The sequence below is a fragment of the Furipterus horrens genome, unplaced genomic scaffold, assembly GCF_987537825.1.
Source record: "Furipterus horrens unplaced genomic scaffold, mFurHor1.1.pri manual_scaffold_17, whole genome shotgun sequence".
NCBI lineage: Eukaryota > Metazoa > Chordata > Mammalia > Chiroptera > Furipteridae > Furipterus > Furipterus horrens.
In genome coordinates this window covers 93,022,947-93,042,513 of record NW_028327187.1, presented here as the reverse complement: position 1 = coordinate 93,042,513, position 19,567 = coordinate 93,022,947, and the positions used below count along the sequence as shown (strand labels likewise).

The 19,567-nt window shown below is 36.7% G+C and overlaps 1 protein-coding gene across 1 annotated transcript in view; it reads left to right on the top strand.

Annotated features, from left to right (window-relative positions):
• Positions 1-2,022: 2,022 nt before the first annotated feature.
• The window catches only part of OTC (ornithine transcarbamylase), a 65,433-nt gene continuing 47,888 nt past the window's right edge, over positions 2,023-19,567 (top strand). The window contains exons 1-3 of the mRNA XM_090264895.1: positions 2,023-2,180; positions 13,559-13,697; positions 15,128-15,209. Coding sequence (XP_090121021.1) covers positions 2,104-2,180; positions 13,559-13,697; positions 15,128-15,209 — 298 coding nt within the window. The 5' untranslated portion in view covers positions 2,023-2,103. The remainder of the gene's footprint in view (positions 2,181-13,558; positions 13,698-15,127; positions 15,210-19,567) is intronic.

Genomic DNA, 19,567 nt, shown 5'->3' with positions numbered 1-19,567 from the left:
CTCACCTAGCACAGACACCCAGCCTATTGTGGCTGCACAACTGCTGTTGGCAGCAGAGAAAAATGAGTGAATGGAGGGCTATATGGACAAAGGGAATGAGGTAGAGAGCCAAAACAGGTATTGAAGAGGAATTAGAGGAGTCATGGAGGGAGCAGACAAATGAAAAACCCCATAAGTTGTTTTTCCACATGTGACGCAGGTGTCAGTTGAGATATATTGTCTTTTGAGATTCAGTGAAATTGCCTTTAACCTCGTTTCACTTGTGAGGTACCATTTCTCTTCCAATATTTCTGGGGGTAATGGGTGGTATAGGGTTTTTTGTTTTTTGTTTGTTTTACTCTCTCTGGTGCACTGAGTGGCTACCTTTATAGAATTATGAGGGTTTATGGATTAATTTGACATCTCAGAAGTGCTGCTCACATTCTCTACCACAGCACTATAGACACTTCTTGATTTCTCCCCAAACATTGCTCACATGAGCTGTCTATGCAAGTAGCACAGTTGATTGAAGATATGGACTTTATATTAGCATGCTGTTTGATGTCTTCTCCTTCAGTTTCCCTGCAAACATTCAGTTTCCTTCCCTATATTAAATAGACCAATTTCATTTTCCGAATCCTGTCCGACAACTGGCCCATTTTACCTCTTCAAAGATTCTTTATGATCTTTTCAAAGAAAGTATCCATCTGCTCTCCCACTTGAAGCATTCACTCTATATCTTCTTACCTCCATGGCTTTGAAACACTTACATCTGCCTGGAATATTCTTTCCAGAATAGATTTGGCAGAGGTTTGGAAATTTTGTTTGTTCTTTCTCACTCTTTATCCCACATCATTCCCCATAAGTAAAAGAATTTATTTCCCTGCTGATATTAATTATGACATTACAACAGTCCCTGACCCTGAAGTGGCCATAGTTGGTTTTTAAATAACACTTCTCTTGTGTTACATAAACTTCTAGTAAGTGCTTACCTGGGTTTGCTAAAGTCAGGTAAATTGACCAGCACAGGCAGCCCTCATTCCTTTCCCTCTTGCCCTGCCTCCTGCCCTTCCCCGCTGAGAGCATTCCCTGTTTCCTGTGATGTGGCAGCACTTCATCTGGACCTCTCCTATGGGCTGTTTTAGGGGTATTTAGTTACAAGTCTTATCACCCTTATTGAACTGTAAACTCTGTAAAGATGAGCTCATCTTCCTCTGAAATTCCAGCCTAACCCAATACCTGACACAGAATAGATTTTGAAAACATCTGATTTATGTGTAGGTAAATGAATGAACATGCAGCTTTGGATGCCCTCTTAGTGATCTGGAGAGGCTGCTATAGGAGAAGTATATGGTTCCACCCTCCCCACTTCTACTGATTCTGAGTTTGTGCTAGAATTAATAGACAGCTACTGATTTATTGAAGACCTACTATGTGAAAGACACAATGGGAGCTCTAGGACTGAGACCTTTTTATTATACCTCTATCTTCAGCTTCTTGTACCAAATAATAATAATAATAATAATAATAATAATAATAGTGGTGGTGGTGGTGGTGGTGGTAGTAGTTTTTAAAAGCTAAAACTAAAAGCTTCCAGGTCACTTCTTTCTATACTTCTCTCTATTTGTTTTTGTGTCAAGGCTGGGAATTAGAGATAGGAAAGTGACATCACTGGAAATACTTAGGGCTGTCACACCTATATCTGGGGTTTGGAACTGCCAATTCACATTTTCTGAATGAGTTATTTCTATGTTCCTTCACAGCAGCCAGCACTGCATTGCCTTGTATATATTATATGCTCAATGAGTACTTGTCAATTGATTTTGTACAAGTATGTGACAGCATAAATATATTATGAAAAATGAGGAGTCGATGCACCAAGAAAGTCAGGATTCCTTCTAAAAAATACACAGTGGTGAAGCTTGGCTTAAAGTTCAAATACCCCTGAACCCTGCCCTGCAATATCTCTAAACAGGAGAATTTGATAAGGTAGTTGAAGGTTAATATTACCTTTGCTCTCTCACTGCAATCAAAAGCATTCTTAGCTTTTAGGTGGACCCTACTGACTACTTTGTTGAAGCATTTTCAAGAGCATAGAATCATCCTTTTCGCTAGCAAAAGAAGATGCTGTTTAATTTGAGGATCCTGTTGAACAATGCGGCTCTTAGAAATGGTCACAGTTTTGTGGTTCGAAATTTTCGGTAAGTGACAATAGCCAGAGATTTGAGTCTGATTTAGGAATCATGGTGATAAATGAAATTTATCTATTCTGCAGAGTATTGTAGCCTCAAAAACCCTCTTTCTGCAGGGTGTAGTGCCCAGCTTTGACCCTTAGAGACATCTATCTCTAATTCCAGCTGAGCTTTCATTGCTTAGTCCTCTATAATCAGATTTCATCGTGTGCTGGGGGTTGGGCATACTAACTGCAGCAGGTATAGCAGGTATAGTTCTTGACATCTTCTGTTTGTGTACATTCTAAATGAGCAACTGGCTGAAGAAAATAAGAGGAACTAAGTTACACAGGGCTTTCAGCTTGTGTTCAATGGATTTGCCTGAAAACAAGAAATCAGTCCATTGCATGGGGATTAATTACTTGGAGCCTTATGTGTGATGTGGAGAATGATTTTTAAAAAATAAAATCCACAAGCCCTGGCTGGTGCGGCTTGGTGGATTGAGTGCCAGCCTACAGACCGAATGGTTGCCAATTCCTAGTTAGGGCACATGCCTGGGTAGAGGGTCAGGTTCCCAGCTGAGGGTATGCAAAAGGCACTGATCAATGTATCTCTCCCACATTGATATTTCTCTACCTCTCTTTCTCCCTCCCCTCCTCTAAAAATAAATTTTTAAAAATTTTGAAAAACAAAAATAAAATAAAATCCAAATTTTATATCTATCTCTGAAATTCTTGGTAGCATGTCTCCACTGGATTCATTATAAAAGCTACATCCAGCTTAGAACCATGGAGCATGTGGTGGAAAATGGTACGTAGTGTGCCTGTGGGGAAGGTGGTGAGCTAGCTGTGTAAGCAAGGTCATCAAATGTGGACTTCGTTGCCAGAAAGCTTCTAGAGTAATTAAAGCATGTTAACAAACAGATAGAATTTTCCCAGGGCCTCTTTATAACCTAAACCAACCTCAAAAAAACTTCACTCACTTCCTGAAGGAGGAAGCTTCTAGTCTGAAGTTTATTCCCACTGTTAGAATGTGACCCTGTGACAGTGGCCCTCAGCCTCCCTTCTCTGAGCCACCTCACAGCTCTGAGCTCTCTGGAGTCCATTACTTCTTTGGTGAATATAAAACTCTCAGAAGACAGAGTTTCATTATAAAAGATTTGTAAATTAAGTCCATAGTATTAGACCTAAGAGGGACCTCAGTGCCACAGAACAATGCTTTCTCTTTTTATACAGAGAGATTATGGGGTTTACCGATTAGTGTCAGCATTAGACCATATATCCAAAAATCTGGAGGAAAGCTCAGGTTTTGGAGTCTCAAGAACTAGATTCAAGGCCTGGCACCACCACTTGCTAGCTATATGCTCTTGAGCAAGTCATTTAACTTTTCTGTGATGTTGATTCACCTATAAAATCGGAAGAAGAGTAATACCTGTTCTACTTCCACCACAGAGTAGTTCAATCATTCATTTACTAAATACATATTGATCACCTACTTTGTGCCACACCTTAGGCAAGGTGTTGGAGCTACAGTGCTAAATAAGGTAAATAAGATATTTCATTGCAGGCACATGAAGTCACAGTTACTGATATTCAGTGAGATAATGTGTGAAAAAAACTATAAAGTGACAGTCAAATGTTCATTATTTTATTATTGCATCTCACTGACTTACATCAGATAAAAATGTGATGAAATTTTATTCCATAGCTTTTAAGAGCCATCACTGAACTGAAGACAATCAATTGAATAAATAACCAAAGCTTGATATGATTGTGGGAGAAAGGGTGGGCTGGCTGGGGAGGGGAGTAATGGGGGAAAAATGGGACAACTGTAATTGAAAACCAAAACAAAACAAAACAAAATAACCAAAGCTTGGAACTTAAACTTATATTCTTTGCCAAGTACAGTGATTACTGATTTTTTTCAAATAATTATCAAAATATTTCAGCTTTTTGATATTTAGTAATATTCTATTGTCTACATCCAGCTACACCAGACTATAATTTTGAATATCCTGGCTAGCCACCTCTTACAGTGAATGAGGGCTGAGGCAAAAGTATGGCTAAATTAGCCCAAATTCATACCTGCTATTTGAAAATGTGAAAGCATCAAATCACCCATGTTATTAGGAAGTTAAGAGCATGAGTATCTATTGAAAAATGGGATAATGTTGAAATGGTGTCATTCTCATGTAGCACGGTTATTTTTCTTTTCTACTCTTTTAGTTAGCCACACTAGCTGCCAGCTAGATAAATTTAGAATTGCTGATCTCCAATAAGACCTACAGCCTTTGATGACCCCTTAACAACAGAGAAAAGCTCCCTGTCAACTCTGCCTCTATTGTACTTTTACTTTGATTTTCAGCCTTCAACAAATATTTGCCCCCCCCCAGTCTCTCCTGGGAAAAGTGGAAAGCCCTTGTTACAAAACCAACCACATAAGTTTACCACTAGAGAGTTATACGAAACATGTAGTTAGGTTTGACAGTGCCACAAAGCAGGGATTGCACAGTTCTGAAGTGAGCAGCCATGTCACCATAGACATGATAAAATAACAGCTTAAGTGAGGCTGAAGCCATTCATGCTGACTCCTGGAGCAATAACTTTTAGTCTATTATTATTATTATTATTATTATTTTGTTTTTACAAAATCAATAGAATCAGACACTAAAATCTCCTAAAACATCCAATCCACAGGCTTTTCAACTTACAGAACGAGGCTCTTGAGCCTGGCTGTGTTTGGATAATAGACAGTGTCCTGTGATTTGTTACCTATTAGAGAAACCACTTATATCTTTTAAAGAAACCACTAAAAAATCTCTTTCTTTATCAGAGAAGATCAATTTGTAAGTGCAGTTCAATTTCATCTCACAAATAGAAATTTCTTCAGAGAATATTGAGCTAAATCACCCAGTTCTGTAGAGGTTATGGATTGAAGCCAGAGGTGACTGGTTTTCAGGTATTTCATTCCAGACCTCTCTAAGGGCATAACTCATTATGCTCCCTTCATCCCACACTTGTGCCCATCTATACACACATGGACATAGACGAAGCAATTGCAGTCCATCCATGTTTTTGCATAGAGGAGAGAAAACAGTCCTCTTTGATTATTCACATTTTCTGTCATAACTAATGACTGCCTTTTAAAAAGCATATTTCTTGACTTCAGAAAACTATACAAGGCAGGAGACCAGGAATGAAATGAAGTTATAATGTCCCCCTTGGTCAACAGTAGATTTTGGGTTTTATTTCTAGTTTGTTATTTTTAGTAATTTAATAATTTAACTAAGATAAAAGAAGTAGAGACACCTACAGATTTCGATCAGTTTTGTGTTTCCAACCCTGCACAAAGCTAACCATCATCTCACTCTTCAATTTTCAGATGAGAGGAAATTTCACAGTTTTAAAATGTTGACAATCTAAGATATTTTAGAAACTACATAGTCACCTGGCTATTGATAGTAATTTATACCACATGTGAGTTTGTGGCAATAGTGAGAAATGTTTCAAGTACATTTTTATTAATAAATTATTGTTGTTGTTAATAATAAAATAGATTTAGATATTATTTTTGCTTTTCTCATCAGTAGGATCAGATTCAAGAAGTTTGTGAAAATAGTCATTCTCCTTTGTATACATTGTAATATGCCTTTTGAGATAGAAATAAAGGGATAGGATTAAAGTTATGGCACTGAGAATTCGATGACTCCAGTATAGCCTGTGGGAAATATTGTGCTTATGAATGTTGTAGAAGAAAAAGATATAAAGGATGGCTAACTTTTAGTACATTTTCTTAATTGTTCAGATGAGAAATTGAGGTGAAAGATGGGAAGTTATCTTGCCAAGGTTATAGTTGAACTAGGACTAGAATTTGAATTCAAAACCACTGCTCTATTCATTACACTGCTCTGATTACGTTGATCCTTCCAAATTGATCAAGTTGGCCAATGTACCCTTGTGCAATGTCCCTTTTTTAGGTATAGCCAAAATATATCAGTAACAACAACAACAAAAAAGAAAATGTGCCTTAACTGCTAAATCCATCTGCAACATTAAAGTAACACCAAAATCTCGGCCATAGGGGATATTGGCCCTCTCTTATGCCTCCAGAAGCTAAAGTCTTTACTTCAAATTCTCCACGGTGACCGAAATATCATTTAACACTGAATTTTTTCCTACTCTGGCAAAGTCTGCTTCTGACTGATCACATTTTACTCGAATCAAGCTCTTTTTCTTCCAACAAAATACAATTATACAAGGGAACATATCCAGGTCTCCCCCCATGTCCCAAACAATTTACCAGAGTTGGAAAATGTAGACTCTAACAAGAAAAGGTTCATTCTTCCAATAGAGAATACTCTTCCATTTTCTAGCTGGGAAGATATTTGGGTAAAACTAACACAAGGATCTACTATTACTCTGGCTTAACTTTTTAGCATTCAGTGATTTGGGATTGAGAAATCACTAATTATTTTTTCAAAGCATAAAATTGATGTAAGAAACTAGTCTTGCCTTTTTCAATGTTCTGGCTTTAACCAGACTGCAATGACAACAACACTTTTGCCAGAAAATCTGTATGTGGCTCCCATTTTTTTCTCCAATATCGTATCTTCCCTATTATGTGTTGACTGAAGAATGATAATGTGATTTAGGTCTGACTTACCAAGGAGACATATTTAAGTACAAGGAGACCATGCATTTTAAGGAAACAATAAAATAGTAACTCTGGCCCTGGTCTGGGTGCTCCCGAATTAGATGAGGCTGCCTCCAACTGCAGCATGGGGTCTCTAGGCTGACTTAATAGCCACTTATGCCAGTGGTTTCAACTGGCTACTTCGAGTGTGGGTTTATCACCAAAAAGTAAGAACTACTTGGTAAGAAGTAGGAAAAAAAGGGGCCTGTGGCAGAGGCATTTCAGCATGGCCAAACTGTGAAGCTCTTCTACTTTCCTTTACTTTTTAAAACTTTAATTTTATTGTTTACACTGTTACAAATGTCCCCATTTTCCCCATCTTTGCCCACCTCCCCCTGCCCTTGCCCCCTATTCCCTCAGGCCATCACTACACTGACTGTTGTTTGTGTCTGTGGGTCATGCATATATGTACTTTGGCTAATCCCTTCACCTTCTTTCATGCAGTCCCCACCCCCAACTCTCCTCCCCTCTGACAGCTTAAGAAGTTTAGGAAAGAGGTGTGGCAGTCTCATTTTGGAGCAAAGGTGGGGGTGCTATGAGGAGATAGTAAACAGGATAGTAATTTAAACTGGAACCATTGTGTTTGCTTTCCGTCCAGTGATAAATTTTCCTGGTTAGCTCTTGATATCTATGAAAAACAGCTCTTTTTCCCAAGCAAACATTTCCTGCCCCACCTCCTAGACAGAATTGAGAAAGGTGGTGACTACTCTAATGATTTTTCAATTGTGTAAACAGTATGACCCCCTTTACCAGTTGAGATGCAATTTTTAAAGTTTTCTAGTTTAATCACTGAAGCCCTCACATGTCAGTATGACATATCTACCTCTCCACCCCTTTTGTCCCCAAGAATCCTGGGGACTTATCGTGTCCAAAAGGAGTTAGTGGACAGAGGGAACCAAATATCAGTATAGTTCACTATCAAGGTACTTTGGATTTGTCCCTCATGGTGCTATGGGCGAAAACTTGTTCCATCACATCCTCTCATCAGTTTTCCAGGTTTTTGCACTTGACTCAGAATGTTGTGCTTAGGATCCGAGGTTTAACTTTCTTGTTTCACATGCATATGTCTAACCATTATTCTCAGTACTGCAAGCACTATACTGGAGTGGTTGAGCCCCAGGGAATTTCACCTTTAGCAACACACTAGGCCCATACTTGCTTTCACCTCAACATGAATTCTGTTCTGGGGCACTTGGTGTTGTTTTATTTTTTTGTCATCAGATTTTGGTCAAGGCATTGAAAATCTCTTGATGACAAATCTCTAAATTCATTCGTAGAAATCTGCTGAATTTCTTATACAAATTGATTTACTTTTGCCCCAGAGACATTCATTCATCCATTTCCCTAAGAAATGTTTATTGAATGCCTACTATATCCCAGTAATTTCAATAAGCACTGCATAAATATTAATGAATAAAACAGACAGGATCCCTGACATCATATACTCCAATGGAAAGATAAAAAGTAAGCAATGGACAGAAACATATATATTTAAAAATTGTTGTGATCAGTGTTATGAACAAAATGAAAGCAAAGTGGAGACTACTCAGTACAGTCAGAGAAGGAATCATACAGGAGGTAGTATTTAAGCCTCCAGCCTAAGAAAGACAAAAAGCCAGTCTCAAGAACTCAGAGGACAGAAGGAATGGTATATAAGAATCTTTCAATGGGAAAGCATTTGGAGTACAGGCAATCCTTCCATTGCATAGTCCTAATATGCAGGAATTTCAATTACTATAGTTTAGTTAAATAAGTCCAGTCTTTAAAGTACACAGTTCAAATTTCAGTTGTCATGGTATATTAATTCTGAGTAGTTACATAAAGTAAAATCATTGCTAGCTCTTCACTTCACAAATCACTATGTAAATAACAGGTGCACATCATGATCAGTGACCAATAACATTCCTTCTTTCAAAGTCTGTTGGTTATTGCTCACTGTACATCTGTTATTCAGTTCACATACATACAGCAAAAAGCATAGTTGTGCTGCTTACTTTTCTCCCACTGATAAACTCATGTAGCATTTCATGAAAATTGATAATTGTAAGCTGGAATTGTCCAACGGAGATGCAAGTGCAGCAGGCAAATAAAAAATAGCACTGGCAGTAAAATTTGAATCAAATGTTAATGTATTTATGAAAGAACTAGCTGACTGTGGGATTATTGACCCTGATACTATTTGATAGGCTCTAGATATGCAGCCAGAGGAACTTAGTGAAGACAAATTTATTGATGTAAATGAGGAAAGTGGTTGTGACAAAAAGTATAAAGATGTTCCAAAGGAAGTGTCACCAGCAAAACACCTCGCATTAAAGGAATTCTCAGAGATATTTCACAACATTGAAAATGCCAAGGATAAAATGTTGGAAGTTGATTCAAACTTAGAAAGGAATATGACAATTCACCAAAACATAGAAAGGATGCTTGCCTGATATCTTAAGTTATAAGATAAGGATATGGCATGCACTATTGAAACTACTCTTGACAGTTCGTATAAAAAATGAAACACTATAATTCTCAGTGTTTCTAATGTTTTAAATTACAGTGTACTAAATATATATCAGTTTTACTAGGTTTTAAATTTTCCTGTGTATTTATACTGATAATAACAGACTTTTCAATGTTTTGACAAAATTTTGAAAGTCATAGAATAATTGTGATTTCCCCACTGATTATTCAGATTTAATGGTTATTTACAGTCCCATACTACCACTCAAAGCCAGAACTGTCTGGGGAAAAAAAAGCTTATCTGCTAACATTTATTGGAGGTACAATTCCAGGGCAACAGGGTGAGAGAAACATTATCAGCAGCCATGTGGAGACTAGAGTTACAAAGAGCTATTCTGATCACGTGTGGTCTGAGAAAAATAATGTTAAATAAAGTTTCTGTTGCTATATAAATTTGAAAATGAAAGGTCTGGACAAAAAGGAGCATGCATGTAGGATCTTTGTGTCTTCTTTCTACTTTTAAACTCAAATCTGTCAATGCAGAAGTAAAAAGAGCAGTGTCTCACAATGCGATCTCAATAGCAGAACATTAACCTGAACCCTAAAATGAACTCTAACCACACCTCCAACTTAGAAACATCTTGAAGAATGTAAGGACAAATTTGAGAAAACCTCAATTTGTTTTCTGTTGGGGTAATAAGAGTTGGATGTTGGAGCTTTTAAAAATTTTTATTTATTGATTTAAGAGAGATAGAGACATCAATTTGTTGTTCCACTTATTTATGCATTTACTGGTTGATTCCTCTATGTGCTCTGACCAAAGATGGAACCTGCAACTTTTTATCAGGACAACACTCCAACCAACTAAGCTACCAGACCAGGGCAAAGTTGCAGCTTTTTTGAAGTAGCTAAAAGTGTTGTTAGGCCTCTTCTTTCACCGTTATTTTTTTGATTTCCTTGCATGGAAAAGGGAGAAAATAATTTAGCTCCCTGCAAATTTTTCACTTTTAGTTTTTTTCTGAGATTCAACAACAATTTTAAAATCTATAATATTTTCTTAAATGAAACATGTAGTCCTGTGATTATTTAGAAGGGAATAGATACAACAAAACCCTACAGGGACTGAGATTGGAGGAGGGTATTGAATCTCTTAAGTGTAGCAGTTCAGGTACTCAGGTTTTGTGAGCTCCAAAATAACCAGGAAAATATTGCTTGAGCTCTAGACAAAAATAAAGCCTCATGGGTTGTTTTCCTGTTGTTGATAGATGTGAGTTCAACAGCTATAGTAATGTTTCCCAGATTTCTTGAATCTTGGGGAGCAGAGCTTTCCAGCAAAGTTTTCCCCCTTTTAAAATAATATTGGAGGAAGTGTTAAGCCAAGGAATATTAATGTATTATTGTAAGACAGAGAATCAAGAGAGTTTATCTTCTATGATTTTATGTTGCTTGGACTTTATTCCAGAAGAAAAAAATATTCTTCAAAACTGCCCTAAACGTGAATTGGGAAAGATGAAGCTGCCACGCCTCCATTCCAGGCTGGACATGTTAAACCTGTTTACAGATCCTCAGAAAACAAATCCTCAGTTGAACCTAAAAATGCATGAATATCAGTTAAATGGTTTACTTCTCAGCAATATCGGTTATCAGAACCAATACACACAACCAAAGTATATATGTAGAAACAAATTTCATACCTAATGCCATGTCTCTAAAGTTAGTAAATTGCTGACTACTACTGTCCACATCTTGGACACAGTTTTGTAAGCTTTTTACTAGGGTTCCCATAGAAGAAAGAAAATTAAGATCTATTCTAGAAATTTATTTAACAAGCAAAATATTTTTCATATTTACTATTTATTTTTAAATATTTGGTTCTTCTTAGTCTAAACCTTTAATTTTTAATTTATTTTTATTCATTTTTTGTTATGTACATAATCTATTAGGATACTAACACATATAATAAACTAATATAAGGTGTATATAGTAAAAAATGAGGATTTATGTTTTAAAAAAGTTTTCACTTGGAGAATATATGAATCACATATTTTAAAAGTTGAAAAAATGATTTATCTTTGAAATAGGAATGTTAACCAAAATTGTGATTCACATATAAGTTGGAAACACTGCTTTCTATTGGAGTTGAATATGTCATTAGTACCTTCTTTTAAATCAGTCAATCAACCATTAGCCAACTAACACACAAACCATCATTATGGAAGTTAGTTTCCTTAATAACTAGCATCTTTGAAGGGCTTAATCTCACAAAAGGTCTACTGAAAAAAATCTACTCACCTACTGAATACTAAATGAACAAACCAACTCTGCCAGAAAGTTGGATATTTAGAGAAATATTCATTTGTTTAAAGTTATTTGGCATCATGCAGTAGAGGCAATAAATTGAGTGAATTTATGATTTTTCTACTTGTCGTCTTATTATCATCATTGTAAAAGGACGTACATAAATCCCACCAGAGAATTCACTCTTTATCTCAAGTAGCCCAAGCTCTCTTCTTAGACTGGAATTTAAGCATGATCATTTTGTTACTGTTCTACTTCCAGTAAAATTAATGTTTAATACATGTGATAAACCACAATTTGCCCTGAGTTATTTGTAATTTCTAATGATATATAGTATTAATTATTGTTAAGTAGAAATAACAACGGAAATACTGAAAGAATAAATGCTGTCCATTTTATATACTGATCATCACAAATAACAATTATTGTCATTACAATGTAATAGAATGTTAAAATGGGACTCTTTCTGTCTTAGTTTCTGCTCAGGCCCAATAGGTGCTGACTCTTCCCTCATTCCAAAGTGAGATGCCAGATCATTAATGCAGGACTTGCAAAGAATATACATAAGAGTTGGTTTTGCAACCCATTTGTGACTTCCTGGGGCTTCTAAAATGTGTGCAGAAACCAAGAAACAGGTAGTAGATTAGCAGGGTATTTTTTAAGTGTATGATGTGTCCCACATAGAGGGCTACTCTTTTCTCATCTCAAGCCTAGGGACAGTGGCTCCAATGGCACCAATCAATGGGAGAGCTTGGGGACACAGTACATTAATCTCAAGCTTACACATGGAAAATCTAAAGTAAGAGGGACTGGCTGGCCAGCTGTTTTTATGGCAGAACAAGAGAGGAGTCTACAATGGGATGGACCTGACTTTTGTAAGAGCATAGAACATGAAGGGTTCCTCATGAACCAATGTGGAATGCCCGAGAGACCTAGCATGGTATTATTTCACATCATGACCAAGAGACTGCTGAGGGGTGGGAAGATGTCAGCAAGAAGAGTCTGGAGGTAACCTCTTGGATGGCAGGATGGCAGGGGAAATGTAATTGTCATCAAAGACTGCTGTGAGAAATTCCCAGTGATAAGAGAGTACTCCAAGGGACCCTGAAAAGCACCTCATGAGAGAAAGTGTCAGACCCAAGCACCTATACCAATACTAGATTGCTCGAACCAACCCAGAGTTTGCCTGGCCCTTAAATCCTCATCTTCCCTTGGCTTTACATGGATGAACTGATGGCAGGGAATCAGAGAAAACAGCCTCCTATAGAGGAGGCCAGCTTCAATCAGGGTTGAGCTGGAAGGCAAAAGGTATTAACTTGCAATATACTTCTTAAAACTGAAACATAATTCTTATTATTACACATCATTTTACTGAGACTCTGAGGTAATAAAGCAAGGAGAGGACTTTTTCCCCCCTGGTCCATTGTATTTGACCAGGGACAAGTAAAAGAACAAATCTCAAAGAATAGATTTGAAGGGCCGTAGGGGAGAAAACAACAACATTGTTTTCTATTGTATGTATATTAAAAATTCTGATTGTACAATCTAATGATTTCAATAATGATAGCTAAAATTTATCAAATGCTTATTATATGCCAGACACTGTCTGATTTCCATGTATTAAATCATTTCACTCTAACAACAAACCCTATAAGGGAGAGGTTCAGTTACCCAAAGTTACACACACCTACTAAGTGGCAAAGCCACTCATATGGCTATTGGCAGCAAATAAGAATTCAGTTTCTGTCTTCAAATTCTTTTCTCTCAACAACCAAAATACAAAATAGCTAAAATGTCACCACAGCCACATCAAATTCAATGCATTAGCACTTTGCAGAGACACATGAGGCTACATGTGATTTACTGTTTTGTTTCAAGAATAAAACAACGAATCACCATAGGACATGATTTTTTGTCTTAAATATATATTTCTCTTCTTTCTTTTCCTTTTCCTTTTTCTTTTTTTGTAGCTGTGGCCAACCACTACAAAATAAAGTACAGCTGAAGGGTCGCGACCTCCTCACTCTAAAGAACTTTACAGGAGAAGAAATTAAGTATATGCTATGGCTATCAGCAGATTTGAAATTTAGGATAAAACAGAAAGGAGAGGTATGTAGCATTTTCATCTTACCTTCCATTACTACCAATCAGTTTTTTAAAAGACAGCCTTACAAAGAAAGAGGGAAAAAGAAAAATTTTAAATTCCTAAACAGTAGCAAGAAATGAAACCATACAGTCAAGGTAATTGATTATCACTGAGTGTACAGGCATATAGAAAGCATAAAAATAAGTTATTCAATGACAAGTCATTTTTTTTCATTGCACTGCTTTCATGTGGAATGTTGAAATTCATTATTAACTGGATCAGAACCTAAAGAATCATTCTCCAGAAATATTTTATTTTTATACCTCCTTTCTTTTCTCCATGTGTTTTCTATCAAGTTAAAAATAAGTATAATGTATTTCTTCTAGCCACAGATTTCAATTGTGAGTGCTTATCAGATATATGATCATTAAGATGTCAAAAAATTTACAGTAATGTGACAATGTCTTAAAAATTAAGATTAGTGAGGAAAAAAAGTAAATGGTAATCGAGTAGGAGAAAAGATGGGTTATGGTGCTTAGCTGTAATCATTATTTCACATTTTGAGCAATTTATGTTAGCAACACAATGTAGTGGCTTCATTTAGACTGCTTAATTGTGAAAGCATTTGCATATTCCAAGCTTGTTTAAAAGCTTTTTTAAAAAGTTGGTTTCAGGTTGAGAAAGTTTTACACAACCTTGATTTTCTTATCTAGTTCATGAGCTCTTCAAGTTCCTATGAACATAGTGAAAACAGAGTGACTCCAACTGTTATGGGATGGTGTTCCTTTAGAGGATCTGATATAAAGAAGAAAAGGTCCCCCAAGGTCCCAAGCCTTTGTTCTTTACATTGAGTGTGAGGATGTTTAACAGGCAAGAATCTATTTGTTCCAGAGCTCATCCTATCAGGACAGTCCATCTATAGAAGAGGAAAGAAGAAGAGCCCCATCTGACACCAAACTCAACTTTCGGAAACAAAGCCTTTGCAGTCCCATAAGATGCATAATGAAAGTGTAGCTGACACTCCGAGGCTTCATCTTTAGGAGTCTTAGTGCCCCATGTTGTGACAGGGTAGCATGTTCCTAGCTGAGAAAACCTTTCTGAACCAAGCACCTTCAAGATCATTGAACACTGATGGGAACTTACATGGATTTACAGTGTGAAATATTAATATACTTTGAAACAAGTATTCAGACTGAATCCAAAGCAGCTAATAATACTTTCTGATTATAAGTCAATAATCTGGGAGTTCCTGTTCCCTTACCCCATTTGTATAGAAAATGAAAAAAAAAAAAAACACTTTAACTTCACCTTTTAAGTAACATTTTGAATACTTATTTGGAAGCAGTGATTAATTATTCTATATTTTTGATAATGTAAAGAATAAATTTTGAAACATAATCATTAATATTGTATATCTTTCATCTTAATTGTATTTTTTGTCCTTAATTTTCAGTATTTGCCTCTATTGCAAGGCAAGTCTTTAGGCATGATTTTTGAAAAAAGAAGTACTCGAACAAGATTGTCCACAGAAACAGGTGAGTCCACTGACAAACTCATCCTTATGTAGAAGAGGGGGCCAGAGAGTGAAGACCTGGGAGGAGCAGTCCAGTGTGGGATGGAGAGGTATCTGTCTTTTCTCTTTTGCAACCACAGAGGGGAAATACTGTCTCTGGGAGCAGCAGTGCAGGCTTCTAAATGCCCTTTCCAATTCTCATAGATGCTGAAAGCAGAAAGATTAGCTTCATCTGCAGGAATTCAATGAGGACTTCAGTAGTAGTCCCAAATAGCACTTAATGTTAAGTACAAAATGTAAGTAGGCACAAATTCTCATGCCTCAAACTCATGTGGTGAAGAAACGTGTATTTTTCTGACATGTAAAGAACTTTATCTTACTTGTATCAATTTTGCTGGTTGGTGGAAACCTAACCTCTGCAATATTAGGCAATCCCCAGTCATTCCAAGATTTGCTTTGTCTGTTTAGTCTCCTGTCTCCTGTCCCTTACATTACAGTTGTGGTTAAATCCTAGAGAATATATGAATGTTAAGACATCTAGGGCTGTGGGTATCTGGTAATCAAAGATCAATGCTGGAGTCTGCTGGGATTTCTGTATTCACATTGGACCTTGGCTCTATCCCATTCACCGTGGAATTTGCTTCACTCTAATCACAAGGCCTGAAATACATCTTAGTTTGGGTCTCTCAATCTCTTTGCAGCTCTCTATGCCACACTGGGCATAGAGACACCGCAAGGCTCTCTCTACTATATCCTTCCTTATGCTGGGTTCCAGGGAATTCTACATTTGTTGCCTTTTAGATCTCTGTCTTGAAAGCATGACACAGGGCTTCTTAGTTCTGGGGTTCCTCAAACTTTTCTAAATTTTCCATTATGCTCCCAACCTGAAGTACTTGGTCTAGGGTATAGACAGGAGTTTACAATGTCAAAGGCCCACCAATTTCTATTTCTCTCTTGCTCCTCTTCTTCCCCTTCCATGTCCCAGTATTGGAGGCCCAGTGATAAAGCAGGAGAAAAAACTTGCTCTCCCCATGTATTCTTTCAAATCTATTATTTGTAGCTGGAATCCTCAGCTGTTAAAATGAACATTTTTTTTTCTCAAATGATTACCTCTGTACTAAGTTTCAAAGAGTCTATTTTGAAATTTATAAGCATATATTGCTTATTTTCTTTCTCTCTGCATTTCTGTTCTATCAGATCTTCCTTGAATAAATTATATGACTACCCAAATGGGCAAATGGACAGAAACAAGGATGAAGTGTCACAAACAGAAACACGTTAGTTGATTCTTGAAATATCTTATCCCATTTACAAGAATCAGAGCTTTCTAGGGCTAAGAAGCAAACATCTACTTTGTGCCATTCTTGCCTTGTAATGATCAGTAATGAAGTTATTAAGTACATAACAAAATGAAGTTCAGAAGGATTAAGTGACTTCCTAAGTCCACTTAATTAATACAAATAGCACCGGGATTTCAGATCCCAAGTTCATTGTTCTTAAAAATGCACTCCCATTGTTCCCTGAAAGAAGGAAGGAAGAATAAGGGAAACGTATAAGGTGTCACCTAATCTTTAAAGTCATAGAAAGAACACAGATGAGAACATTTTGATTTTTAAATCTGGCTCTTTTAAGAGATCACATGGACATCTCTTAAATAAAGAGAAAATAAATATTGTATAAACCAATTAGTAATTCTCAAATTCTGCTTCCTTTCAACATGGGTCTTCCAAGAGTTGGGCAGAATTTTATTTTATTTTATCATTTTTTATCATTAGTATGAGGAATGTTCTTTTTTGAAGTTATCAAAAGAATTAACTAATACATAGAAGTTTCTCAATTTTAAGTTTCTTAAATATAATTCTTCTTAGTTGATGGTGTCTTCTACCACTTTTCTCTGTTCAGGTTATTTTTGCTATTAAATATCCCTGAATAAGTGATCAGTTTTACTCTTCACATATAATGTGGTTGTTAAGCTATTAATAAAACCAAGAGTGACTATTTAATAAGCTTTTGGGTGCAGAGCCTGTGTTAAGTACTCTACATTAATTACATGGATTATCTCACTTAATCCTCATGACAAGTCTATAAGGGTGAGACTGTTGAGGAAAACAGGCTAAAACAGGTTCAGCAAATAGCCTACAGACACATAGCTAATAAATGGCAGATGCAGGATTGGAAGCTATTATTAAATGTATTTTGTCAGCATCTAATTTAATTTAGACATGTGATAGTCATGTTTTCTTCCAGTAAAATTGTTTCTACAGGTGGCATTAAGCATTTGTTAAATGATGGCTGTCTATAAAGAAGGGCTCTGCAACCTGCACAAAATCGCAAACTGTAACAACAAATACATGAGAAAATGAAGATAAGACCATAAAAAGTTATGGTTCACAGAGTATTCATCATTATCCTCAATAAATACCCTGGGTTCTAATTGCATATGGCATTCTGCCAAGCTCAACACTAGGAGAATCAGTCAGAGTAAGTAGCTGCTTTAAATGCTTACAGAAATGGTAGACCTCAACCAAGAACATGGCAGAAATTTCTGCTATGTATATGTGTATATTAGTAGTTGTCCCTTGGCACAATTTTTCATCAAAAATCTTTTACTTGGGTACTTAGAATGAAAATATGATGTAATTAAGACTGCTTATTACTGCCCTGGATTTGTGTCAGTCTCTAGGACGAGGTGACCCTCATAGGACAGTCCTTTGAATTGCAGAGATATAGCAGTATTTCTGCTTATACCAGGGGACAGAATAAAAGTTTCCATGCGACTTAAGCCATATTAATTACTCATGTAATATTTTTATTAAAGTGTAACACATCTATAGAAAATACACAAATCACTAAGCACATAGTTCAATTAATTCTTACGGTGAACACATCCTTGTAACTAATACCCAGACAGAGAAACAGGACATTAATAGTAATCAGAAGTCCTCCCTTGTATCTCCTTCCAGTTTCTACAACCCCTACCCTGGAATTATCATTATCTTGACTTCGAATATTGCAGATGAGTCTTGCCTATTTTTGAACAGTATATAAATGGAATCATTCAGCATATGCTCTTTTGTGTCTGGCTTATTTTGCTCAGCATTAGGTTTGGGAGATGTATCAATGTCACTGTGTGTAGATGTAGATCATTTATTCTTCACCCACTCTTTGTTTACGCCTGCCTGGCAAACCGTGCAATTCTCCTGTGTGTTTACTGATGATTATATTCTTTCATTGCAAGCTAATTGAGCAGATAGACAGATACATTTATTAATCTCGGTAAGTGCAGTAGCTGATAGAAAAATGCACAGAGCATCCTAAGAGATGACTCTTTTCATTATTTAACATTGGTATTTGACTTTCAAGGTGAAATAGAAGCTGGTGTTTTCTAAGCTGTTTCAAATTCATCACCTTTACGAAGGTGGCAATATAAAAATCATGATACTATTCTGCAGGTAGGAAAGTGAAGAATAGAGAGGTTAATGACTGCCTTAGTTCTGCGAGGAAGAGCCTACAAAGCCCTCAGATTTGCAGTGCATGCATTCTTTTTTTTTTAAGGGCAATGTTTTATTTTTTTATTTTTTTAATATCTTTTATTGATTATACTGTTACAGTTGTCCCAATTTCTTTTCCCTCTGCTCTCCACCACCCAGTGACCCCCTCCCTTCAGTTGTCCTCCCCTTTTAGTCCATGTCCATTGGTTGTGCATATAGTTCTTCTCAACATCTTCCTGTCTACTCCACTCCCTCCTACTATGCTTCTCAATTGCTGTACCATCTCCCTCCCTTTCCCCCTTCACCCCCCTGCTGACCTCCCAATATGTTCCCCACACCTATAGTTCTTTTCCCACTCTCATTGCCTACTTAGTTTGCCTTTGTTTTGATTCCCTAGCTTCTGTTGTTGGTTGTTGTGATGCAGTTTTCATTTTAATGTTCATAGTTTTGATCCTCTTTCTCCTAAACAAGTCCCTTTAACATTTCATATAACAGTGGTTTGGATCTAATGAACTCCTTCAGTTTTCTTTTGTCCTGGAAGCACTTTCTCTGCCCTTCCATTCTGAATGACAGCTTTGCTGGATAGAGTATTTGTGGCTGTACGTTTTTGATTTTCATTACTTTGAATATTTCTTGCCGGTCCCTTCTTGCCCGCAGAGTCTCCTTTGAGAAACCAGCTAATAGTCTAATTGGGACCCCTTTGTACATGATTGTTTTCTTCTCTCTTGCTGCTTTTAAGATTCTCTCTTTATCTTTAATTTTTGACAATTTGATTATCATGTGTCTTGGAGTGGTTCTCCCTGGATCCAGTTTTTCTGGAACTCTCTGTGCTTCCTGGACCTGTAAGTCTATTTCATTCCCCAAGTTCGGGAAGTTCTGCTTCATGATT